The 26,688-nt window shown below is 39.4% G+C and overlaps 1 protein-coding gene across 2 annotated transcripts in view; it reads right to left on the bottom strand.

The window, feature by feature from the left end:
* Positions 1 to 202: 202 nt before the first annotated feature.
* Positions 203 to 26,688, bottom strand: part of PELP1 (proline, glutamate and leucine rich protein 1) — a 51,826-nt gene continuing 25,340 nt past the window's right edge. The window contains exons 6-17 of one of the 2 annotated variants that reach the window (XM_074225422.1): positions 11,302 to 11,361; positions 10,699 to 10,849; positions 10,058 to 10,187; positions 9,684 to 9,771; positions 9,342 to 9,430; positions 9,143 to 9,259; positions 8,839 to 8,986; positions 8,492 to 8,651; positions 8,340 to 8,395; positions 7,937 to 8,143; positions 6,350 to 7,654; positions 203 to 6,220 (exon numbers count right to left, since the gene is read on the bottom strand). In XM_074225422.1, coding sequence (XP_074081523.1) covers positions 6,125 to 6,220; positions 6,350 to 7,654; positions 7,937 to 8,143; positions 8,340 to 8,395; positions 8,492 to 8,651; positions 8,839 to 8,986; positions 9,143 to 9,259; positions 9,342 to 9,430; positions 9,684 to 9,771; positions 10,058 to 10,187; positions 10,699 to 10,849; positions 11,302 to 11,361 — 2,607 coding nt within the window. In that variant the 3' untranslated portion in view covers positions 203 to 6,124. The remainder of the gene's footprint in view (positions 6,221 to 6,349; positions 7,655 to 7,936; positions 8,144 to 8,339; positions 8,396 to 8,491; positions 8,652 to 8,838; positions 8,987 to 9,142; positions 9,260 to 9,341; positions 9,431 to 9,683; positions 9,772 to 10,057; positions 10,188 to 10,698; positions 10,850 to 11,301; positions 11,362 to 26,688) is intronic. The other variant, XM_074225420.1, reaches the window with a different exon arrangement.

Raw genomic sequence — 26,688 nt, 5'->3', positions numbered from 1 at the left:
GATACAATATTACAAGAAATTACCAAGAAAAATTCCCTTAAGTTCTAGAACAAGGCCAAGTTCCCAAGTTCCCAGGTTAAGGAGAAAATATTGGAAAGAAGGAAAAAAAAACAAATTATATATCATGGAGATACAATTTGGCTTACATGCAGTGGATAGATCACTGGCCCTGAAGTCAGGAGGACCTGAGTTCAAATCTGGCCCCAGACATTTACTAATTACCTAGCAACTACAAGACTATAGGTCTTAGAATATTATATTTCATAGAGCAATAGAGCAACTTAACCAGCAAAGTATAATCCTGAATGGAAAAAAAAATGGACATTTAAGGGTCTGAAAGACTTTCAGGAATTTGTGACACAAACAGCAGAACTTAAGGGAAATTTTGAAAGACAGCATCCAGGAGAAATATAAACATTAAGGACTCATTATAAGAGACTCAATAAGGCCCAATTGTTTATTTCTTATATATATAAAAATATTATCAGTTCCTTTGAGACTGTCATTTTTATTTGAGTAGTTTGAAAAGAAAGGCTTGGGCTGAGCTGAGTGTGATGGGGTGATTCTGAAAAAATAGAACTGCATAGGAAGACATAAAACAAACAATTATCTCATACAAATGAGGCAAAAAAAGGAAAATTGATAAAGAGGCTTAGCAAGGGGAGGACTGTGCTGAAACTTATTTTCATTAGGAATGGGTAAAAGGAAACCACATAAATATCTATAAAGGTAAAAAGTCTTTTAAACAGAAAGAAACAAGAGGACTAGGGGATACAGTGGGGTAAGAGAATAAGGAAGGGATTCTTGGAGGGTTGGGTAAGTACAGGAATAGGAGGGTAAGATAGAAGTAAAGCAGAAGTAAATGGGGAGGGTCAGCTAGGTGATGAAGTGGATAGAGCACCACACCTGAAGACGAGGATCTGAGTTCAAACCTGACCTCAGACACTTAGTAATTGCCTAGCCATGTCCAGAAAATTTCAAAGGAAAAAGCTTTGGATTGATATTGAAAAGAAGCTTGAAATATTAAAAGAGACAGGAAACTTTATGAGGCTAATCTGTATGAGGAATTCATCTAGTTAAAGTGAAGAACACTGGAAAGATGGTATGTATGGGTATATCTCAGCTTGTTCTCTTATACAGAAAAGAAGGAATGGTAGTAGAAGTCCTATGACCCCAGAGGCCTAGTCTTTGAAGAAGAAACTCCTCATTTCTGGCAAAGGTAGATTGTAATTCCATCATAAAGGTCCTTGCAGAGAGGCATGGGGTTTGGAAAAATGAAAACATTTTGAGGGTTTCAACTCTGAACTGTTATTCCCACCTTACCAGGTGATTGAGTGAGAAGTAATCTCAGTCCAGGGATCCCAGTTAAGCTCTTCTGTGTTCCCTGTCCCTACATAGTTCTCCAGTCTAGGAAGGAATTTCAGGAGCAGAGTTGTCTGCTTGCCTCTAAGTTTGTGGGCATGGCCCACGGGATGTTCCTACAAAAGCTTGAGGTAAGACAATTAGGGTACTATATTTAGAGAGCATTGGTCACTCTTGAGGTACTTTAACTGCCTATAAATAACAATCTGTCACCTAGGAGGTTTTTTTGGGGGGGTTCTTTTAGTCCAAATCTGTGATTTCATCAGCGCTAATGGGGATATTGTCTACCACAGCCTTTTAGAGTTCACTACAATGCCAAGTGTTATGACTTCCCTGTGGTCACACAATGTGCAAAAGGCAGGATTTCAAGTCAACTGAAGTACTGACTCTAAATCAGTTCTCTATCCTCTTTGGCATGCTGTCCCCAGTAACACTTGGTTAGTAAGTTATTAGTTAGTAAGAATAACTAGTTAATATTGAAAGCTAACTTATTCTGCATTGCACTGTGCTCTCTCTACCTAGCCATCTGATTTTCACAAGTGTCTTCAATTCTCAGAGATCTCTTTACCTCCTCCTTCAACTAAGGGTGATTTTGGAACCATTTGCTCCAGGCAGAAAAACTCCTCATCTGTAAAACAGATATAAGGATTTGTTGGGAGCATCCTAAAATGCAAGCAAATATTTTTCTTTTTCCTGGAAATCTGGGGTTGGGAATGGGCAACTATCTTAGGAGGTTCAAAAGCAGAAAATAACTGCACTAAACCACAAAAAACATCTTATCAGGAACTCTGGGGTCCAGCATTGACCAGTGAGAAAGTGGAAGTAAATCTGGAATAGCTGAGAAACTGGAGGAGGAACTTGGAGACAGAAATGGTGGAGATAGCAGGAGATTCCTATAAATGATGGATAGTCTTTGAATCTGGACAGAAAACTGCAGACCTAAACAGCTATACACTCATAAGTTTACACTCTAGGGTTTCTTGGAGACACAAGATTTAGGACACAAAGAAATTTTTCTCATTATGTTGCTCTTTATGCATTCAAATTTTTATTATTTATTATTGTAGCCTTTGGTAGAACTTTATGATGCTATACTTAAGTGCATTGATAGACATACCAATCACCCACCCCCTGCCACCAGATCATCCCCTAATTATCTTTCTCCAGATCAAAAGTAGACAGGCTCTGACATATTCTCAAAAAATACCCATTTCGGGGGCAGCTAGGTGGCGAAGTGGCTAGAGCACTGACCCTGGAGTCAGGAGTACCTGAGTTCAAATCCGGCCTCAGACGTTTAATAATTACCTAGTTGTGTGGCCTTGGGCAAGCCACTTAACCCCATTTGCCTCGCAAAAACTACAAAGTACTAAAAAAAAATAACCATTTACAGAAACTCTTTAATTGGTTCGGCCCTCATTCTCAAGAAAAATGAGGAAATCTTTTCCCATGGGATAACTTTGATTCTCTCAAATCCTGAACCAAGAGTTTATGGTCTTTGAAAAAAAAATCATTGTTAATGATTGTGTAATTTGTTATTAACAGTCTAAAATATTACAGAAACACAAATAAGCATTCTAATAAGTCTATGATGGAGCTCACATCCTTCTGTCTTCCTTCAACCTGCTGTCAGCCTGAAAGGACTTTCAGAAGGAAAAGAATCCAATTTCCATTCCCAGATTTGTGCTGTGGGAAAACAAGGAATAAAGAAAAATCTGTTGACTGCCCTTAAGTCACTCCAACTGCAATGGACACATTCATTGGTTCAGCATAGTCTCAATCACTTATGCACATCTTTTTTTCTCCTCTTCTCCAGTTTACAAGCTCATTCATTTTATACCTCTTATATCAACTCCCCTGTCTGATGACTTCCACCTAGTGGAAATCTCTTTCTTATGGTCAGTGGAATACTAAGACAAACAACTGTCCAGCAGGTTACTCTTAATGAGTTCAGAAGTTAAAAGCACTAGACTCCAATAAAGAATAGCTTTGTTCTGTACATCTCAGGACTTCACTTTTCTTGGCCGTAATTTCCTCTTCCATAATTTATTTTTTGTGAGGCAACGGGGTGAAGTGACTTGCCCAAGTTCACACAGCTAGGCAATTATTAAGTATCTGAGGCTGCAATTGAATTCAGGTCCTCCCGACTCTAGGGCCTGTGCTCTATCCACTGTGCCACCTAGCTGCCCCTCTTCCATAAACTACTGAGGCTGAACTAGATGATCCATTTCCAAGTCTCTTACAACTCTAACTCTATTCAGGACTCCATAACATTTTGAAAAAATAAGACACTGGGCCTGTGCTATAAGAGCCAACACAAGGAGCACAGGCAGGATACCACAAAACCTAAGAGAGAGAGATGGGTTACTGTGGAATGGATCAGAGAAGTTTAAACAATACATTTAGATATCGAGGCAAGTCTTGAGAGCTATACAGGACTGTGTAAGCCAAAGGGAGGGCATTCCTAATGGAGTGAATGCTAAGCTAAGGCCTGGAATTAGATATATGAAGGGTATGTTTAGGGGGCACACCCAAGTCCAGCTGAAGTCCACAAGGCTCTCATGCTAGCCTGCTAGCAATATAGAAAGATAAGGGCTAGATGACAGTCTAGACCCAGAATAGTTATTTAATCTGTAAAATCACTAGTAAAGTGTTCAAGAATCTACCTACCTTCGACTGTTTTGTTAACATTTTTACCCAAATAAAGAGATACATGGCTACTATTCAAATCTATAGATGATGAAAAGCTAGGAGCTTAAAATATTAGATAAGGAAGTCAGGATTTTTAAAACCTGAATACAGTCAAATAATGGAGCCAAATAGATGAAATTTACTAGGAATAATTGTAAAGTTCTCCACTTACATCTAAAAACAAAGCCAAAAAACCTCAGCTGCACCAAGACTATATAGAGGTGGGGATAGGCAAAAAAAAAAGATCATTTCAATCAATACATGAATTAACTTTGTGATAGTGTGACAAGCACACGCATACACAAACTCTTACACAATTTGCAAAAGAAGAGGTTATGGCCCTCTTTTACTTGGCCTAACTCAAAGCACATACCCAGGATTTTACGTTTTTTTTAGGACCATATTTTATGGATAATGACAAAGACTTGGTGATAATTGATAATCAGGTGAAAAAATTGAGAATATTTAGGAAATGGGAAGTGTTAGACAAAGACCTGATAGGATCAGATTCCTGCTTTACTACAGGACTGGAAACAGTGGTAGATATTGCATTCAGCCCAATTAGAAAGAAATCTGAGTAACCACCTGATACCCAATTTCTAGCTCCTATAGACACATGCCTACACAGGGACAGTCCCTAGCCAACTCTAAAAAAGCAGCTGAAAGGGACCAGATTTACTGCCAGGGCAAAGGCAGGAAATGGGTGGGGAAGATTACTTAGTCATAGTTTTATTAAATCTGAGTTAGGAGGACCTTTGAGATAATCTAGTCCAACTCTCATAAAGATAATGAAAAATTAAAGCACCTTATCCAAGGCTGTAAAACTAGTCCAAGGAAGGGTTGGGACTAGAAGCCAGGCCTCCAAATTCCTAGGTCACTGCTAGATTTTCTCTGGAGAGGAAACCCAAAGTGCCATCAGCAGTCCCAAGAAATTAACATTTGTCCAGCTGCACCAACAGCTGGAGTTGAGGTCACACCCATTCTTCAGAGTACTTTCAAAGATCCCCTAGTTCCATCACCTCTATCCCACTCATTCCTTTCATATTTTGTAAACTTCAACTTCCATCACCTTTCAGATTCACTTGTTCTAAATGAAAATTCCTAACTTTAAATCTATCCCTAAACGGATAGTAGGGACCTAATAACATATGGCCTGAAAGGAATACTAGATTGAGAGTTGAGGATCTAGGTTATAGCATTAGCTGAATCACTTTATCTCTCAAGTCTGCCTCCTAATAATCCTAAGGGACTGTTCCATATCATACCCAGGGTCCCTGACAACTTGAACATTCTATGGATAACCCAATGAAATGTCACCTCCCCTACCAGATCACAAAGTTTCTTAAGTGTCTTAAGTGTACTCTTGACCCATCATCCCTCTTCATCTACAGGAATAGGTCTGTGTACCCTAATATAGTGTATCCCCAGTTCCTCTATGGGACTTTATGTCATTTCTCTTCTGGGTCTCAATTTTCATTCCAGAAAAATGGGAACAGTATTGACTTCCTAACCTAGTTTACCTAAGGCAAAACTGTAGTCCTATTATTATTGTTTATGAAGGTTAAATCAAAGACTATGAATTCTGAAAGAAATCTATGAAAATGCTGATATGGTCAGTCAGAGGTCAGAACATCTATTGAAAGGAAAGAAAAGATGAGGCTATTGAGTTGTTTTTTTTTAAGGCTTTTGCAAGGCAAATGGGGTTAAGTGGCTTGCCCAAGGCCACACAGCTAGGTAATTATCAAGGGTCTGAGATGGGATTTGAACCCAGGTACTCCTGACTCCAGGGCCCATGATTTATCCACTGCTTCACCTAGCCGCCCCAGCTATTGAGTTTTGATGGCTGAAGAGATTAGAGGGAGGAGAGAAGAGGGAGAGAGATGGAAGAAGAGATGAGCGGAAGAAGAGATGAGCGTAGAGTCAGACAGGTCAATCTGTCTCCTTCCATCAGGCCTGAGATATCTTCTAAGACAAAATATTTGGGGGCAAAAGCAGAAGCAGAGGCTGTGGCTGATATACAGATAATGACTTTATTTCAAGTTGGAGACCTGGGAGATGTGAGGTGGAGGGAATGCTAAGAGTCAGGCTCAGGTGGGGGTGTTGGCTTCTCTTCATCAGGGGGGCAGTCAATGAAATCGGCCAGCATAGCGGCTGTGTCATCTTGTTCCTTCTGGAGAGGTAGAAAGTCACAGACAAAAGGGAAGTATAGATAAGGTTGGAAGCTATAATGAGCCTAAGAAGCAGCCTCTTCCTCCTCCACCCACCCCCAGCACCACCCTCCTGTCCTCATCCCTCTTACCTCCCCAATGGGTGGCGTTTCAGTCTCTGTTGCTGTTGCCTCAGCCGCCTTGGCTGGGGGAGGCTCTTGATTGCTCCTCCCATTAGTTCCTTCCCCACTTAAGGTAGGGGGCTCATTTCCAGCCAGCTCTTCAGCAGGGGCTGTTTCTGGTACAACTGTTCTACCTTCCTCCTCCCTTCCTCCTTGAGGGGATGAAGCCTCAAGGGCCAGGGGAGGGGCACCACCACCCTCCTTTTCATCCTCAGCACTGGGTTCTTCTACTTCCATCAGGAGACCAGGCTCTGGTTCTTCCTTGGGAGGTTCTGAGGGAGGGGGAGGGGGAGTAGAATCTGGAGGAGGGGCTCCCCTATTCTCTACCTCACCCTCTGCTGCTTCAAATTCTACCTCCTCCAGCTCTTCCTCTTCTTCCTCTTCTTCCTCCTCCTCCTCCTCTTCCTCCAGCTCTCCTTCCTCTTCTTCCTCAAACTCTTCTTCAAATTCTTCTTCCTCTTCTTCCTCCTCTTCAAAATATTCTTCCTCTTCATCCTCCTCATCCTCATCCTCTGGGAAGTCTTCTTCCTCCTCCTCCTCCTCTTCCTCCTCCTCCTCCTCTTCCTCATCACTGCTGTTGATGTTGATAACGGTTAGATCTTCTTCCAGTGAAGGGGGTCCCCCACCAGGTGTCCCTTCAGCCACCAGCTGAGGCGGTGGGAGCGTTCCAGTTCCTGGTGGAGGTGGGAGGGGTCCAGGGGCAGGAGGCAGCTCCTCAGGCTCTTCTTTGGGTGGCAGGGGTGGGGAGGCAGCAGTAGGAACAACAGGTGGTGCTGGAGGTGGTGTGCCACCCTGGGGAGGAGCAGGAGGCAGGGGCAGTAATCCCTCTGGCACAATCACCACACTGTCATCTGAGTCACTCTCCAGAGAGATCTCTACATCTGATGTCTCCTCCTTCTCATAATGAACAAATGCTGGTCGGGGAGGCCTCCCTCCAAAGGCCTCATCTGGGGGCTGAGAAGGTGGGGGTGTCCCAGTAGGGGCTGGGACAGAATCTTCACTAAGGGCTGCTCGATGATTTTCAGGGCCAGGGAGAAGGCGAGGGGGAACAGACACCAAGCCTGGGACAGGGAGGCCCAGATGGTTAGCTGTGGCAGTGGTTGGGGGTCGAGGACCAGGGGGGTGGAAAGGTGGGGCCCGGAAGGGTGAAGGAGGCTCAGGCTGAATTGGTGGAGCAGTTGGGGGACTGGAGGGACTTGGGGACTGGAGAGGAGGGACTCGAGGGTGGGCCAGGGCAGCACAGGTCACTAGTGCCTCAGAGCAGAAAGAAGAGACCTGGAGGGGGGAAGGAGAGAGAAAAAAGGGACTATTATCACCATGGGAGAGAATAAGGGAAGGGCAGGGAAGAATCTAAGAGAAGCTAAGACAGAAAAAGGACCAAAAAATGAGAAAAAGAGAAGCTGAGCTCCAGAGTAAGGGAAGACTTGAGATGTGACATAGAAAAAGAGAAAAGAGCAAGGAATATCCAATAGATAAGACTGGGTTTCCCAAAGATAGGCAGAAAATCTAGGTCAGAGGGTAGAAAAAGGATAAGTGAGGGAATTCAGAGGTTGGTACCTCAAGGTTCTCCTCACGCTGGCCAAGGGAAAAGGCTTGCAGGGCACAGGTGAGTGGGGGAGGGCATTGTGGTGCTGGTGCCAGCAAAAGAGCAAGGAGTAGGCGGTAGAGCTCTCGGCGACAACGGGCACTGGTATAGGGAGAACCTCCGGGAATCTCACCCTGTTGGGTACCCATCACCATGGGCAATGTCAGGTCATGAAGTCGCTAAGGGAGTCAAAAAGAGAGGTCACACACTAAGCGACAAACTCCCCACTCCCTCTCCTCCCTCAATTCTACCACCAAAAACAACATATTATAGGGGGAAGAAGACAGCAAAGGCCAGACACTCCAGTCACAACAATCCAGGCTTCACCCCTTCACCCCCCACCCCAAATCCAACATCCCAATGCAAGGGACCAACTCTGTGAGTCTCTTCCTTGATGAGGGGCCCGCACATGAGGATGGTCCGGCTCAAACCTGGGAGGATGGGAAGGGGTTCATGTGAGTGACGGAAACCGGGCTGACTCCCCCAAATTAGAGAACATTTCTCCCAGTGCTATCAAGGAACCTCACCTCTCAGGGCAGTGGTACAGACATCACTATTGGCATTGCTATCCCCCTTCCTGTGCATGGGTGGGACCACAGCTTCCCCTGAGTCCAACTTTAGTTTCTTGGGGGCACTAGGCTTCCCAGACTGCAATCCTCCATCCTGGGTAACCCGGGGACCACGAAGCTTGGGAACAGGGGAGTGTGGAGGAGGCAGAAAAAGTATTATTAGTTAGAAAATAGGATAAATAAAAGTTAGTTATAAAGTTATGTAAGTTAGAAAGTATGATAAATTTTAAAAAAAGAGGAAGAGAGCAGGAAGTGAGGAAATGAGAGGCTTTGGGAGAGACTAAGGCTGAAGATTAAGGCCTCACCTTGAGGGCATCCGCAGGTGGGAAGATGTCACTAAGCAGATGAGTGAGCAGAGCCTCAGACTGAGCTCCCCCCTGGAGTACCCCAGCCCCAGCCCCACAGGTCTGTACCCATAGTTCCAACACTGAGTACACCTTTGCCCGAACTGCACTGGGAGACAAAGGGAGAGAGTTATGGGTATGAAAGGCATCTTTTCTTTCCACTCACCCCTTTGAACCCACTTCTCACACAATCCTCTTGGTCCCCTTCTTCCTGTATCCCATTTACACTCCCAAATGCTGCTACAACATCCTAGAGCTTCATTACCTATAAGGTCTCTCTTGGCCAGGGGGAAGGGGGTCTCGCCCAGCACTCCAGGTGTTAAGGACCTGGGGAAGCAGGCGGCAGATAAGTCCCCCAAATCGAACAAGTCGACTCCCACACCTAAAAGAGTGAGGGGATAGTATAAATACTGAGATCATTGCCCAACTCCCTTAACAATTCCCCCATCCCCAATCACACTCACGAAAGGATAAGGGCAGAGAGCAGATCCAGGGCCTCCAGATGGATAGAGGGCAACAGCAGTAGCCTTAAAGGACCATCCCCCAGCCAGCTCTGGTCAGGAGAGAAATCAGTTCATGTTTAAGGGGCAAGGGCAGGCTGAAGGTAAAGTAGGGGAGTGAGAGACAAGGAAGGTAAGGAGACAATGGAGAAAGGAGATAAGGAAAAATGAAAAGGTACAGGCATTTTTGGAGAAGAAGCTAGAGAGTATAAGGAACCCTGAGTCTTAGGGAGCCAGGGAAACCTAGAGTAGATGAGGACAGCACAGATGGTTTATGGAGATAAGGTTGAGTAGTTCTTCACTTACAATGTTCTTGCCACTAACACTGAGGGTCCGGCAGATAATGTCCAGTATATCCTGCACTGGCACAGACACTGGTGCCCCAAATTCTGAGCTGGAAGTGGAGGCAGGGACAGGATACTATCAGTCTTGGGTTCTCCAAGTGACCAGTTCTTTTTTCTCTTGTCCTTTCAGTGCTTCCCTGGGTTTTTGTCTAGAGTCATTTCTTATGTCTTCCTCAAACCCAAGGGCACCCAAGTAAGAGTTGAATCCTAATTCCTGCTGACTCTGTCTCTCACTCTGCTTCTTTCCAGGTCCTCCCCTCTTCAACCTTGATCAACCCTCCCCCCTTATCCCCTCCATTCCCACCTCCCCATACCATATTATCCCCTTTCTCACACCTGAGCATGAGCCCCAGACATCGGGCCAGCCCTGAAAACCTTTGTCGAAGCTGGAGAAGACCATGAACATCATTATCTGCAGGGGGTGGCAGCAGCAGCTCCACTCCAGGTCCTTCATATTGTATCGGGGCTGGACATATACATATACATATACACACACACACACACACACACACACACACACACACACACACACAGAGTGACAGCCAATAAACTCCCTACTAAAGAGTCATCCCTTTGTCAAAATGTGCCCCCCTTTTCCAAAAATTCAAATCTAAGATATTTTCCCAGATTAACTCTACCCTGCTCAGATTAAGTATCCTTACACTCATGTCCAAAATAGGCATGCTGTTCATTTCCACATGTTCTATTTCTTTCAACAAAATGAGAGCTTCTCAACTTTTCCCAGATCCCACTTGTATTTTTGCCTTAAATAAGGAGAATTTTTCCCCACAAGAGGCTAAGAGATAAATCAATGAATGAATGACCCTTACCTATCATCCCCCCAAACCCCAACCATGCCATTCTGGCAATAATCTCCACCCCCCCATCCTTCTCATCACCACCTTCCCAAGGTCCACAGCAATCAAACCCTACCAACCCCACCATTCTCCCAGCCACTAATCCTGATCCAACCATACCAGTCTCAGCACCCTCGTAGAGGGCCCCCAAAAGGCCATGTAGTGAGGCCAGTAGACAATGTAACTCTTGTTCCCAGCTCTCTGTGTGCTTCAGGCCCTGGGAGAAGCCAGCCCCCAGGGCAGGCAACCTCGCGTAACACTCACACGCCAACTATAGTAGGGAGGAGAGTCAGGAACTGGGTCACCCAAGGGAATCACTCTGTGATCCTCCCCAAGTACCAGTGAGAAACATGGAATGGGGGTGGGGAATGGTGGTGGAAAATCGATTCTAAACCTGAGAGAAACAAAGGAAGAAAGGAAGACCAACACACAATGAGCTCAGAAAAAGACAGACATAAATAGGGGAGAGACAAGGAAGTAGGTAGAGGTGTCTATGTGGATTGGGTAGGAGGGAAAGAAAAATCTTAGACTAAAATTAAGTCAGAAAAATTTAAGGGGAAAGACTGTATGGGCAAAGATACAGAATCATCCCAATACTTTGGATCTTGTATTCTATATGACTATCATAAAGTTAAAATGCAAGGAGATCTAACCTTTTCTGTATTCTTACCCACCCTACCCTTTCCAGCTTCCATGATTCTGTCCTCCCCATAACCCTTTTACCTGCTGGAGTTGAGGGCTCAAGGCTTCAACTCTGGATAGGAAAAAGGAGGCCAGTTTGCCCTAGAGGGAAAGGGAATTATTGAGAAAGATAAAGGAACTTGTCCCCCCTCCCCCCACAATATTATCCTTATTAATCTTAATTTAGTATTTACCAAAAAAGAGAGTGAGGAACACTGAGAGGATCTCTTATTGTCTAATGGCAACAAATAACCCGTCTTATATACTGTGTGGATCACCAGAATTGCAGCTCTTGTGAAAGTGGTAATAACTCAGTAAACCCCATTTCTATTCTTTCTCTACAATCAAATGTCTCCATTCATTCCCTGCTTTCCTCTTCTAACATTTTTCTAGAAAGGAGTTAATTCCTTAACTGTTTTGAAGGATGAAGGAGAATTTAGATGATGAGGGAAAAGAAGCAAAGAAGAGGGCATCCCAGGCAGGGACCAGTTATTTATTATTATTACAACAGTAATTACAAAGTATGTTAAAGAAAAATGAATAACTTGGTCACTGAAAAATATGATGGGAAAGACAATGAATGACCTGAGTATAAACTGTCTTCTTTACAACATGTCCAAAACAAGACAATCTTCTGTCTCTATTTCTGTAGAGGGTATCTCCAACCAGCTTCAAAACAAACAATCCCTAGGCTTGGATGACCCCAATTCTGTTTCTCTCTCCACTAGCATGACTATTACTCTATCACCTTCTGTCTGAACTTGTGATGAACAGTTTTCCCTCTCTCTCCTCTCCAAACCAACTTCCACACAGCCACAAAAAAAAATCCTCCTAAGGCACAGGTCTGAACACATCACTCAGAGACAGTTAATGGGGCAACAGATAAGATTTCTGGGCATGGAGTCCAAAAGACCTGAGGTTAAACAGACAAACACCAGCTTCATGACTCTGGGCAAGTTGTTTAACTTCTGCTTTATCTCAGCTTCCTCAACTGCAAAATGGAGATGATAATAGCACTTACCTTACAGAACTGTTGAAGGATCAAATAATATTTGTAAAAAGAATCTTGCACAGTACCTGGTATATAGTAAGGGTTATATAAATGCTTATTCCCTTCAGTGGCTGCACATTGCCTCTAGGCTACACCATAAATTTTTCTGTCTGGAAACCTTTCCATGACCTGGCTCATCATTTCATTACTCCTTTTTATGCATTCTGGATTCTAGCCAAACTGGACTAAACACTTCCAAACTCCACCTCCTACATCCTACATCTGGGCACTTGTACACGCCATCTCCCATGTCTTTGATCTCAGAAATCTCAGACTCCCTTCAAGGATCAGCTCAAGATACAACCTCCTCTGAAACCATGTTGTTCCACCATGGTTTGATACTCTCTCCCTTTTCAGATTATTTGAAGGCTGTGGTAACTTTTGGCAGATCAGGCACAAGAATCCCAAAAATCAAAAGAACCTCAAAGAATATTTATTCCAACTCAAACCCAACTAGAAACCTCTTCTTCAACATCTCTGACAAGCTTCCACTCTAAGTTGAAGGGATGCTCATGGACTCCTGAGCAGTATATTCCATTTCTAGAGTTATTTCTCCTTAAGATAGAGTTCAAATTTTATTATATGACAATGAATCTTAATATTTTCATTACTTAGACTGAAAGACAACAGTTATAGAGAGTAGATGGAAAGTCCAGAAATCATTTTAATTTTGATCTCAAAAGCATTTCTGTGCTTGACATGGATATTACTGAGAACTCATACCTAATAACAAATGAGAATTCTAGTTTTCCAATAGATAGTAACATTTCTCAGATAGTTGCTAAGACCTACAATAATTAACAAAGCTATACCTCACTTGCAATAAAATTAGTCAACAATTATACTTTAACCTAAGATCCTGGTCTGAACAGAGAAATTTGTTGTGAATGAACTAATATTTACTTGTTACATTTAATTTCTAAAAATTTGACTCTGCCTTGACCAAAAGTCAAAACAGCCTCCTCCCAATTCTGAGGAACCGTTTTAATGCTTTAGCAAGAAAGAATGGGTGGGATAAGTAAGAGATAGGGTTGGAATACTACCTACAAAGTTGGACAATCTTCCCTTCAGAGGAATCATTAGGGACTGAAGTTTATAGGGTTCTGAGCATTCTTTGGTCACTCAGTGCAAGGAAAAGAGAGCTCTCTCATCTTTCTTGGAAGTGGCAAACATGCAAAATTTCTGAGAAATTCAAACCCTTGGGGAAATTGCAAAAACAAACCCTTATCTTGGGTGTTGGCAATCAAGAGGTCAACTAGATACAGCAAAAGTCAACCTAGAAAGTCAGATACTAGTAAGTTCTGCAAAACAATGAGGGTTTTATTGAAAAAAAAAACAGGGCATGATTTCCTTACATTAAACACACTTAGTGAGGGGTATAATTTAGCTAGAAAAGTACCCTCCACCCCATTCCTCATTAATGTATTCAATCAAAAGCTGACATGTACAAAGCTAATCTGAATCACACTTTTAATTCACAAATAGCTTCAAAAAAGGAGATTCACAGAATAATAGAACTAAAAGAGGCCTTAAATATCAACCTCCCTTATTCAGAAATGAAGAAACAGATCCAAAAAAGGGAACTGACAAGTTGGTGACAGAACTGAGCCAAGGGACTAGCTCCAAGGCCACAGCACTTCACTGCAATTTAATTGGAAGTCATAGGGGTAAGACATATCTAAATGGCAGATAAGTCAAAAGACTATGACTACTTTGGATGTTAAGAGGAAAGTTTAGAAGCTTGAGGAAAAATTATTGTTTCAAAATGGATCTTCCTCCATACAAATTTGGTCAAGTCTGGCTGTTTTTCTTGACTTTGTTCCTTGAGTTCCATTCTCCCCTCCATTATGCTGTGTGCCGGGCTATCCATCATTTAGAAGAATCCAAACTCCTAAGTCTCCCACTAAAAGGACAGTAAAAGTAGTTTTCTAGATATATATGACCAAAACAGCTATTTGCGTAATTTCTGCTACCATTCTTAGGGAGGATATATGTGGTGGTTCCATAGACCCAGATGTAGAAAAGTTTGTTAAAAGGCTTTTGTAAATCTTTTTTAGTTTCCTCTGGTTTGGAATCTTCATTCTATTATGAATATTCTTTGTTGCTGCTGCTGTTTAGTCATTTCACATCCAGTCTGACTCTTTCTAACCCCTCTGGAGTTTTCTTGGCAAAGATAATGGAGTGGTCTGCTATTCCCTTTCCAGGTCATTTTACAGACAAGGCAAATGATTAAGTGCCTTACCAGGTCATACAGCAAGTAAGTGTTTAAGGCTGGATTTGAACTTGGGAAGAGGAATCTTCCTGACTCTATCCTCGCTCATAGGATTACTTTAAACTACATTTTACCCTCCACTGCTTCTTTCAGTTTTTCAGTTTTCAGTTTTATGAAATGATACTGCTCCTGAAGGAGTTTACAGATATTTGCTGAGTTTTCCAGGTTTCTATGTTGTGCCAATTAATTTACATTGGTTAAATTTCTGGATAAAATTATTATAGTACCAATGTCATTTCTGATAGCCATTTCTTTTTTTTTTTTGGCAAGGCGACAGGGCTAAGTGACTTGCCAAAGGCCACACAGCTAGGTAATTATTAAGTGTCTGAGACCACATTTGAACTCAGGTACTCCTGACTCCAGGGCCGGTGCTCTATCCACTGTTCCACCTAGCCACCCCCTCTGAAAGCCATTTCCAAGTCTTTATTTTCAATCACTTAATAGTTCTGGGTTAAGTTGTTTCAACTATTTCTCCTTCTTGTTTTTTGTAAAACTGATACTAGGGGCGGCTAGGTGGCGTAGTGGATAAAGTACCTGCTCTGGAATCAGGAGTACCTGGGTTCAAATCCAGTCTCAGACACTTAATAATTACCTAGCTGTGTGGCCTTGGACAAGCCACTTAACCCCATTTGCCTTGCCAAAAAAAAAAAACTGATACTAGGATGCTAAAGACACCAACACCAAACTGAATATAAGATGATCTGTAAAATCTTGCGAAAGATGATGAGGAACTGTTTCATAAACAAAAAGGTAACTGAGGAAAAAGTCATTTTAAAGAAAATTTTATGTGGTACAAAAATCATTCCCAAGGAAAGAAATATCATGAATTGCATTATGTTTTTCAAGGAAAGTTATCATTTTAATCTGAAATATCTGCTGTTAGGAATGTTGCCAAAGAGAAGTTCAGTCTTTTTTATTTGAATGAATACTTAAGACTCATCTGCTGCCATCCCTACCTCCCCAAAAAAGTTCATGATGAAAACATCTCCTTTCTTAAAATTTCCTTCAAGACCAAAACAGCTATTTGCGTAATTTCTGCCGTAAGTTTAAAAGCTACCATTCTTAGGGAGGAAAAGAAATATTCTCAATCAAGTAAATTATGTTTACCAAAGTAATTTATTGAGATGTTTTCCACATTGTGCCAATAACTTCAAGAAGCAAAATGTCAGTAAATAAGCATTTATTAAGGGATAGTACTAATAAGTACTTGAGGATACAAAGAAAGGCAAAGAACAAACAAAAAAACCACTAGTTTTCACAGATCTCATATTTTAGTAGAAAACATGTAATTAACCACCCCCCCCACCAGTTGTGAAGAGTTTTAAATGTCAAATACTGTTATTTAGTCATATATGACTCATAACCCTGTGGATCAAAGTACAGAAATGCTGCCCATGGGGTTTTCTTGGCAAAGACATTAGAATGGCTTGCCATTTGCATCTCTAAAAAGACAAACTTGCTCAGGGTAAGTGTCTGAGGCTATATTTGACTTGAGTATTTCTGACTCCAGGCTCAATGCTTTACCCACTTCCTCCAAATGCCAAATAGAAAATTTTATTTTTTGATCCTGGGAGCTAAGAAGGAACCACTGAAGTTTATGGGGGGGGGCAGTAGTCCAGAATTTGAGATAAAAGTGGTCAGAATTGTGGTAACTGAGTGAAAGATATATTAGAGTGGTGAAAGGGACTTGAATCAAACTGACCAATAAGACAGTTATTGCAGAAGTCCAGGGGAGAAGTGATGAAAGCCTATGAGTGGGGAAAAAAAAAGAAGATGCATATACAAGATGCTGTGAGAGTGAAAATAGTAAAATATGTGAATATGTGGAGTAGATGAGAATGATGATGAAACTGAGGATTCAAGGTTGGGAGACTTGAAGGATGGTGCTACCCTCCCTCATCAACAATAATAGGCAAGGGGCAGGTAGGTAGTACAATGGATAGAGCACCAGCCCTGGAGTCAGGAAGACCTGAGTTCAAATCTGATCTCAGACACTTAACAATTACCTAGCTGAGTGAACTTGGGGCAAGTCACTTAACCCCACTGCCTTGAAAAAAGAAAAAGAAAAAAAAAACAATGGGCAAGATAAGTTAAGGAAAAAATTATAAGTTATATATTTTTATTCAAAAAGCAGTTGATATTCCCCCAGTTCTCCTTAACTAGAGAGAGAACATAGAGACACTTGATTTCTCAGGATGCTTAAGCTGACAAAAGAAGAAACAGAAATCTGTATCTCTTCTAGCTAGCAGGGATGGTTGGATCAGGTAAGGTTAAGAATAGGGGAGTTATAAATAGGTATATAAAGAAAAGATAAAGACTAAGGGGAATGATAACCAGGATGAATCTCCTAGAGGAGGGAACTTTAAGGATATATGAAATCATTTGCCTTGGCAAGGAGAAGGGTATGAAAGAGGAAATAGTGGGTGAAGATGAACAGTGGAAAGCCTTTGCATCAGGAAGGATAAAGTGGAATGTTATGGAAAGAATGGATTCTGAGTCAAGGAACCTAGGTTCAAATCCAAGTTTTCAATCAAGTAATTAATAATGTTTATCAAAGTAATTTTCCAAGCAGGTCTTTTTCTTTATTACAATTGTTATACTTTATCCTAGTCCCTGCAGGTATAATTCACATTAAGTCAACACCACATAATAGTGACATACCCTTGAATAAGACACTTGAATGCTCTATATCTGTTTCCCTATTTTGCTGTTAAATGCTGGGGTGGGGGGGGAATGTTCAGAACTGGACCTACAACTAACTAGCTTTATGACCTTAGACAAAGTAACTTGACTTTCTCTGGATCTCAATCTGTACAACTATAAAAATAATCTGAAAAAGCTAAGACATTTATTAAATACCTTCTATGTGCCAGGAATATAATCTACATGCTGGAGATTTAAAAAGAGGCACAATGACAGTTCCTGTCTTGAAGGAGCTTACCATCTTGAAGGAGCTTACCATCTAATGGGGGAAGCTAATAGGCAAAAAATATATATACAAAGTTAGATACAAGATAATTAACAAAGGAAGGCTCTGGAATTAAGAAGGTCTGGGGAGGTCTTCCAATAGAAGGTAGAATTTTAATTGGGGAAATAATGGAAACCAGGGACTAAGCTGACAGAATACCTACTATCTTCCTCCTCTTGGGAAAGGGGGCTTAAGAATGTTTTAGGAGACTAATTAGGAACTTTGGCTAGCTTTTGTTTTTTTGGTAACTGGAAAGGGTTCAATGGAAAGTGGGATGGCTAAGTGTTGATCCATAATCCATTTGAAAAGCTGACATCATTTATCTAATACTGTACTGCCCCCTGGAGGTACAAAGATTAATAACAACTAGCTTTAAGGTTTTTTTGGAAGTGTTTTGTTAAATGATTTCATTTGGTCCTCACCCTGGGAGAAAGATATTACTGTTTATACATACACATTTTAGAGATGAGGAAACTGAGGCTAAGAAAAATTAAGTGATTTATCCTGGGTCACACAGCTAATAATTTTTAATCCTTTCAAAGAGCCCTTGAAATATCAGAAAAAAGCAATCACATGTGTTCTCTTTCTCAAGACTCCCAGAGGTCCCTAAATTGTTTCTAAAATGACAAAGTCTTCAGACATTACTAGACTGGTCCCTCTGGTTGTACTTATTTTTGCCCGAAACCAAACACAATACAATCTGACCAGAACAGAATGCAATTTTGTAAAGATTTTTCTATTCTTAAGTAATGGTAGATGCTTAACAAATGCTTGCTAGATTAGAAAAATAAATACAATGAAATAGGCAATATTAACCTAATTGGGAGGCAGCTAGGTAGCACAGTGGATGGGGGGGTGGTGGTTAAGGGTGTTGGAAATAAAAAGACTCATTCTCATGAGTTCAATTCCTCAGAAACAGTACGTGACCCTGGGCAAGTCATTTGATCATGTTTGCCTCAGTTTCTCAAATATAAAAAAATGAACTGGAAAAGGAGATTGCAATATTTTTTAAAAGAAAATTCCGAGGGGGCAGCTAAGCGGTGGCGCAGTGGATAGAGCACCGGCCCTGGAGTCAGGAGTACCTGGGTTCAAATCCGATCCTAGCTGTGTGGCCTGGGGCAAGCCACTTAACCCCACTTGCCTTGCAAAAAAAAAATAATGAAAGAAAATTCAAATAGGGTCCTAAAGAGCTGAACTCAAATGAACAACACCAAATTTAATTTTTGAAAGGAATGTCATAAATATATCTGCATTTCAGGAAGTGAATTGACAGTCTTTCAAAATATCCTCGTGGACTAAATCAAGAAAATCTGAAATGAAGTCCATGAAATAGGTTGAGATTGGTTATGTGACTAGGTCTCCTAGGGGCTCTTTATGCTTTCTTGATGAATAAGTGAGAGAGATGAGGTCACCAATAGAAGGTTAATAACTAAGATAAAACCAGGAGTGATAGCTGACACATCCAGAAAAAAGAAATAGGATCCTAGAAAATTAAGAAAAATGGGGGGGGAAGGTATAATAAAAAAAGGGTAGTAGTACTACTAGACAAAAGTTTAACTAAAAAATATTTGGGCATTTTAATGGGCTCCATATGAACATAATAAGAACTTCATTTCTACTGTGATTAAAGTGTTTATAAACATAAAAAATATTATTTAAAGCATAAGTTATTATTATTATTATTATAACCAGTGCATTTAACATACTCAAATCATTTGCAGGTTCTTTATCAGCCCTCACTGACATAGCAAATAATTCATACACTAATTTCAAATGGCTCATTATTTATTCAATACAGTTCAGCAGAAACTCCAATTGTCTACAATTGTATAGCTATTTGCTTTGTTCTTCTATATCTGCTTGAAAATAACAGGACAAATATGATAGTAAGAACTTGTGATAAAAAAGGAGGAAGCAAAGAGAAGAAAAGGTATAAAAGAACAGGCTAAATGGAAGCAAACAATGATCATAACTATGAAAGATAAGCATACCTATAAAATGGGAGAGGATAGCAAAATGGATAAGACAGCAGAAAGAAGAATCCAAAGATACACTGTTTACAAAATACACATTTAAAACATAAAGATAGAGTTAAGATAAGGTATTGAAGCAAAATCTATTATGGTTCAGCTGAACTCAAAAAAGCAGGGGAAGTGACTATGATCTCAGACAAAGAAACAGCAAAAATTCATTTGATTAAAAAAAAGATAAAGTGGGGAAGTAGTTTGAAGGGTAAGAGACATAAATTTCAATATTAAAAAATACACACATATATAGTTGCATAGCATTTAATTAAAGGAAAAACCACGAGTTACAAGTAGAAACAGTTGGTAAAGTTTAATAGCAGAGAACCTCAAAGTAACATTCCCAGTGCTAGACAAACAAAAAATTAAAAAGATATAAAGGACCTAAATAAAATTTTAGAAAATTCAGATATGAAAGACCTTTGACAATTGTTGGATGGGAGGAATATACATATTTCCCAGTTGTGCATGGCATATCTACAAAAATCAGCCATGTGTCAGGGTCAGGGTATTCAATCTTACTTTTAGAAGTTATTACTGAAAGAATAGAAAATATATTTTGATATGCCATTGAGTGAGAGTAGTTCAACTTTACTAACTAAAGCATTTAATAAACCCACAGACAGGCCACATAAAATGGCACTGAAAGCCTCATTTTGGATAGCCATGTAATAGGGCATAAAAACATCACAGAGAAAGGCAAAAATACTAACCATATTTTTTAACTAAACACAAGTCAATAAAAATATATTAAATAAGGGACAATTAAAGAAGGATTAAAAATTAACTGGAACTGAGGCCAATATCATTAACAAATAAGCTAGCTATTCAAAAGTCTTTGACAACAATTCATCCAAGAAATCACATACTACAATAATTCATTCAAGAAATCATGACCCAAGCTGGAATTATATAGGAATTCATGTATGGTTCAACATTATGAAAGTAATCAACACAATTAGTTAGCTAAGTAGGTAAGTTTACAGTGGATAGACTAGAGATTTGGAACCAGAAAGACCTAAATTCAAATCCAGCCTCAAACAGAAGCTGTATGGCCCTTAGCAAATCACTCTTCTGTTCTTTTCCCTCAGTTTCCTTACCTGTAAAATGTTGGTGAGACAACATTTTGGAAATCTTAAATCGTTATATAAATACTAGCTAGTCCTATTTTTATGAAAAATCAAATGAAGAATAAATAACTCAATCTTAAAAAATTGATGGGTCATAAAACAAATTATTACAAAGACATTAAAGAAAATGATAACAATGAGAAACAACTGAAAAAAAAATTTAGATGGAGCCAAAGCAGGTTCTAGGGGAAATTTTCTATCTCTAAACACTTTCAGAAGAAAATAAGATCAGATCAATTGGGCACAAAACTATAAAAATAGAAAACTAACAAATTTTTTAAACTGTGATTAAAGACCAAAATAGAAATCATAGAAGAGTTTAACAAAATTGAAAACAGAAATTGTTTAAATCCACAGTGAATTGATAAATAAAAGGAACTGAGAGATGATGGGGGTGTGGATTAAACTATTAGCTAAACTAATTAAAAAGGAAAACCAGTTTATCTGTATCAGAAACGAAAAGGGAGAATTCATAACAAAATAAAGGATATTATTAAAAAATATAATAGCCAGACTAACAGAACAAGAAATAATTAAACTCTACCTCAGAAAAAGAAACTGAAAAAGCCATAAATGAACTTCTAAAGAAAAAACACCAAAACCATACAGATGTACAAATGAACTACCAAACACTGAAAGCACAATTAATCCATATTTCATACCCTATGGCAAATAAAGTCGAAAAGGGTTTAAGATTTAGACATAAAGGTCAGTACCATAGACGAATTAACAGATCAAGAAGTATTCTACCTGTCAGATCTATGGAAAGGGGAGAAATTTATGACCAAGCAAGAAATAGAGTACATTATAAATTGCAAAATGGGTCATTTTGATTATATTAAACTATAAAGGTTTTGCACTAATAAAACCAATGCTGACAAGATTGAAAAAAACAGAAAGCTAGGAAACAATTTTCATAGTTAGGGGTTCTGATAAAGGTCTCATTTTTAAAATAGAGAATTGCATCAAATTTATAAGGTTATAAGTCATTCCCCAATTGATAAATAGTCAATAGATAAGAACAGGCAATTTTCAAATGAAGAAATTAAAGCTATATAGAATAATATGAAAAAATGCTTCATGATTAGATTAAATAAGGGACAATTAAAGGATTAAAAATTAACTGGGGGCGACTAGGTGGCGTAGTGGGGGCGGCTAGGTGGCGTAGTGGATAAAGCACCGGCCTTGGAGTCAGGAGTATCTGGGTTCAAATCAGGTCTCAGACACTTAATAATTACCTAGCTGTGTGGCCTTGGGCAAGCCACTTAACCCCGTTTGCCTTGCAAAAAAAAAAAAAATTAACTGGAAGGTAAATTTAGGCCAATATCATTAATGAATAGCTACCTATTCAAAAATATAGGACAACAGTTCATCCAAGAAATCACATCCTACAATAATTCTTTCAAGAAAAAATGTAATGGGGCAGCTAAGTGGCGCAGTGGATAAAGCCCCGGCCTTGGAGTCAGGAGTACCTGGGTTCAAATCCGACCTCAGACACTTAATAATTACCTAGCTGTGTGGCCTTGGGCAAGGCACTTAACCCCATTTGCCTTGCCAAAAAAAAAAAGAAAAAGAAAAAATGTAGGGGCGGCTAGGTGGCGAAGTGGATAAAGCACCGGCCCTGGAGTCAGGAGTAACTGGGTTCAAATCCGGTCTCAGACACTTAATAATTCCCTAGCTGTGTGGCCTTGGGCAAGCCACTTAACACTGTTTGCCTTGCAAAAAAAAAAAAGAAAAGAAAAGAAAAATGTAAATTAAAACTATGAGGGTCTACCTCACAACTATCAGATTGGCTAAAATGACAAAAAAGGAAAATGGTCAATGTTGGAGAGGTTGTGGGAAGACTGGGACATGAATGCATTGTTGGTGGAGCAATAAAACATCATAACCTTTGACCCAGCAACATCAACATTAGACCTATATCCAGAAGAAATCATAAAAAATAGGAAAAGTCCCACATGTTTCAAACTATTCACAGCAGCTCTTTTTGTAGGGGCAAAGAATTGGAATTGGGGAATGGCTGAATGTTTTAGAGTACTATTGTTCTATAAGAAATCATGAATGGCCAGACTCTAGAGAAGCATGGAATGAATTACAGAAACTGATGCTAGCAAAGAGAGCAGAACCAAGAGAATATTAACAACACACTGTGAACTGATCAACCTTGATAGATGCAGCTCTGAGAAATTCAGAGAGCTAAGACAATGCTAAGAGACCTGCTATGGACAATGCTATCTACATCCAGAGGAAGAAAAACAAAACAAAATAAAAAACCAGAATCGGAATGAATACTATATTCACTTTTTAAATTTCTCTTATATTTTTCTTTTCTGTCTCATGGTTTTCTTTTCCCCCTAATTCCTCATACAGAAAATGATTAATCTGTAAACATGTTAAATATAAATGTATATGTACAATATTCACTAGACTGTTCGCTGTTGAGGAGAGCAGGAATGTGAAGAGAGGATGGAAGGAAATTATATAACTTAAAAATATGATGTTGAAAAACTTTCGTAACATGTAACTGAAAAAATAAAAAATAAAATAAATCAATGGGAAAAAGAAAGCACTATTAATTTCAGTCTTAGACAAACTATAAAGTAGTAAAATAAAGCATCCTACTAAATTCTAGCTATGATATAAATATGATCTTAATCCTTAAACCAAATCAAAGAACTAGATAATTTTCCTAATGTATATCAATACAAAAAGTGGGTATCTATATATGTATATAATTTACACATTTATAATACTTAAGATGCATCCATATGTGTTCACACACACACGCACACATGTATGTAAAAAGGCAGTTCTCATTTTAAGTAACTGGAGCATTCTGCAGACCTTTTAAAGCAATAGAGAGAGGAAGATAGGAAAGGGGCTTGTAGAAGGAGGGTATCCACTACATAATTCAAGGACACATGAGAAACAGGAAAGAGAAAACATGTGGGGAGCCAGACAAGGATATACAGGAGAGAACACAGATAGAAGTAGATGGGTGACAAGCAAGGGGTGGGAGAGGTGAGGGGTAACAAATGCTGTGGGAAGACGAAACAAGTAGGCAGAGAGACACTGGTAGACACAGTAAGAAAAAGTTCTGGAGGTCTCCAGTCAAGCACCCATTCTAGTGATGGAAGTTTCTCCATATGTCCATTCTTCTGCTTGCACAAAGCTTTTTTTGGGGGCTTTTGGGGGGGGACTGAAGTGGGGGATTGTGACACTAAACTGAGGGGCAGGAGCATAAAGAAAGCACAATACTGTTCACAAAACTGTAACAAAGACTTTTTTGAATGCAGATTTCTTTTAGAATTCTTTTTACACGAAGATGAATTTGTATAATGTAAATTTACATAAACCCAAACTGCCTATATATTAAATATATCATATGTATATCTATACATACACATACATATATATATATATATATATATATATACACACACACACACACACACACACACACACACACACACACAAAACCTAATTTGATATGACAGAAATGAAAGGTTGGTTTAATATAAGGAAACACTAGAAACATAATTGACTACATCAGTGCTCACCAAAAAACCCTATTATCAATATATCAATAAAGATAAAATCTTTTGAAAGAAGAAAACTCTATTTGTTTTAAAAATTCTAGAAAGCAAACAATGGGCCTTCTCCTAGCATAGTACATTGTACCCAAACAGTATCTAAAATGAAGAATCAGTATTATATATGAGGATAAAACAGAATCCTTTTCAAAATGATTAGAGTAAAGCAAGGATATTCATTATCAGCCCTAGTATTTATTTGATAGTGTGTTAGAAATATTGGCAATAAGAAAAAGACATCAAGGAAATAAAAACAAAAAGAAAAAACAAAATTATCCCTTTTGTGCAGATGGTTATTATATGGTGCATTTAGAAAATTACTGGTAGAAGTGATGGAGAAATTCTTTTAAAAACTAACTAAAGAATGTATAAAATACTTAGGAGTCTATCAACTAACATACACATTATCTTGTAACTATAAAACTGTTTAAGGAAATAAAGGTAGAATCAAATAATTGATACACAAACTGCTCATTAGGTAAGCCAATGTAATTAAAACTTCAAAACAAACTAAATTAACTCACTTATTCAGTGTCACATCAATCTAAATAACAATGAATCCCTTTATTAAACTAGAAAAATAAGAAAAAATTAAACAAAATGTCAAAAATCTCAAGAGTAATAAATGGGGTGGGCTAGGTGGCGCAGTGGATAGAGCACCAGCCCTGGAGTCAGGAGTACCTGAGTTCAAATCTGGCCTCACACATAGCTGTGTGGTCTTGGGCAAGCCACTTAACCCCATTGCCTTCCAAAAATCTAAAAAAAAAAAATTTTTTTAAAAACAACTATCAGTTCCAGATCATGTACTGTACTACAAAGTATATTTTTTTTCTAGTTTTTGCAAGGCAGTGGGGTTAAGTGACTTGCCCACAGTCACACAGCTAGGTAATTACTAAGTGTCTTGAGGTCGTCATGACTCCAGGGCCGGTGCTCTATCCACTGCGCCACCTAGCTGCCCAGCAAAGTATAATCGTTTAACTATCAGTACTATTTAAAGAGAGGAAGGTCACTGGAACCAATTAAGTATACAATACACAGTAGCAAACAGTAAGCACAGTATCTGATAAATCCAAAGATTCCAGTTATTGGAGGAACGATTTACTCTTTAACAAAAATTGTTGGAAAAATTTGACAGTAGTCTGTAAGAAATTAGGTTTATATCAATACCCCTCACTATATATGTTTTTGGAGAAGTTAATAAATGAGAAGTGAAATATCCCAAAAAGTTTCCTCAAAAAAAGAATATAGGAGGGCGTCTAGGTGGCATAGTGGCGGCTACGTGGCATAGTGGATAAAGCACCAGCCTTGGAGTCAGGAGTACCTGGGTTCAAATCCGGTCTCAGATACTTAATAATTACCTAGCTGTGTGGCCTTGGGCAAGCCACTTAACCACATTTGCCTTGCAAAAACCTAAGGAAAAAGAAAAGATTATAGGAGCTCTGAGAACAAAGGGGAAAAGGAAAAGGGGAGGAGGGAAAAGAAGCAAAAGAAGAGAACACAGAACAAGTGTATGCCTAGAACTGGAAGCAAAAGAAAAAAAACAGACAAGAGGATTAGGATCCTGTACATTAGAGGACCAAACTCCAAATAGATAATTCTATATACCCCAATTGTGATTAACCAAATCACCCTTCTTCCTTTTCACACCTATAACATAGCTCCTACTGTATACTAGGAGCTGTGATAAGTCTTTCACAAATATCTCATTTAATCCTCACAACAACCCTGGGAGGAAGATGCTATTATTTCCATTTTGCAAAAGAGGAAATTGAGGCAAACAGGATCAGTGACTTGTCTAAGGCCTCACACTGTTTAAGAGAATTTGAACCCAGGTCTTCTCATCTCCAGACCCAGTATTCTATCCACTGAATCCACTTAGTGGCCTCTAATAGAGCATCAGGTTGTCCCTTTGAAAAAATACTTTCTTGCAATTCCTACTGTCCCATCGCCTTCCAAATTCTTCTCTTTTTAGGGGCAGCTAGGAGGTGCAGTAAATAGAACACTGGCCCTGGAGTCAGAAGGACCTGAGTTCAAACCCTGCCTCAGATATTTAATAATTACCTAGCTGTGTGACCTTGGGCAAGTCGCTCAACCCCATTGCCTTGCAAAATAAAACAAAACAAAAAAACAAATTCCTCTCTTTTTATATCAAATAAACATTTGATATCCAAGATATAGAGACAACTAACAAAAAACCATGAGTAAAAACCATTCCCTAATAAAGTAGTCAGAGGGAACTATTACTCAAAAGAAAAAAACATGTGAACAAATTAACACATTTTCCATATCACTAATTATCAATGGAAACAGTCAACATTGATTGTGGAATTGTGTGTGCTAATAATGCATTGTTGGTATAGCAGTAAATCAGGTTCAACTGTTTTAGAAAGT

This window comes from Macrotis lagotis, chromosome 2 (assembly GCF_037893015.1).
Source record: "Macrotis lagotis isolate mMagLag1 chromosome 2, bilby.v1.9.chrom.fasta, whole genome shotgun sequence".
NCBI lineage: Eukaryota > Metazoa > Chordata > Mammalia > Peramelemorphia > Peramelidae > Macrotis > Macrotis lagotis.
This window is presented reverse-complemented; position numbering and strand designations above follow the sequence as displayed.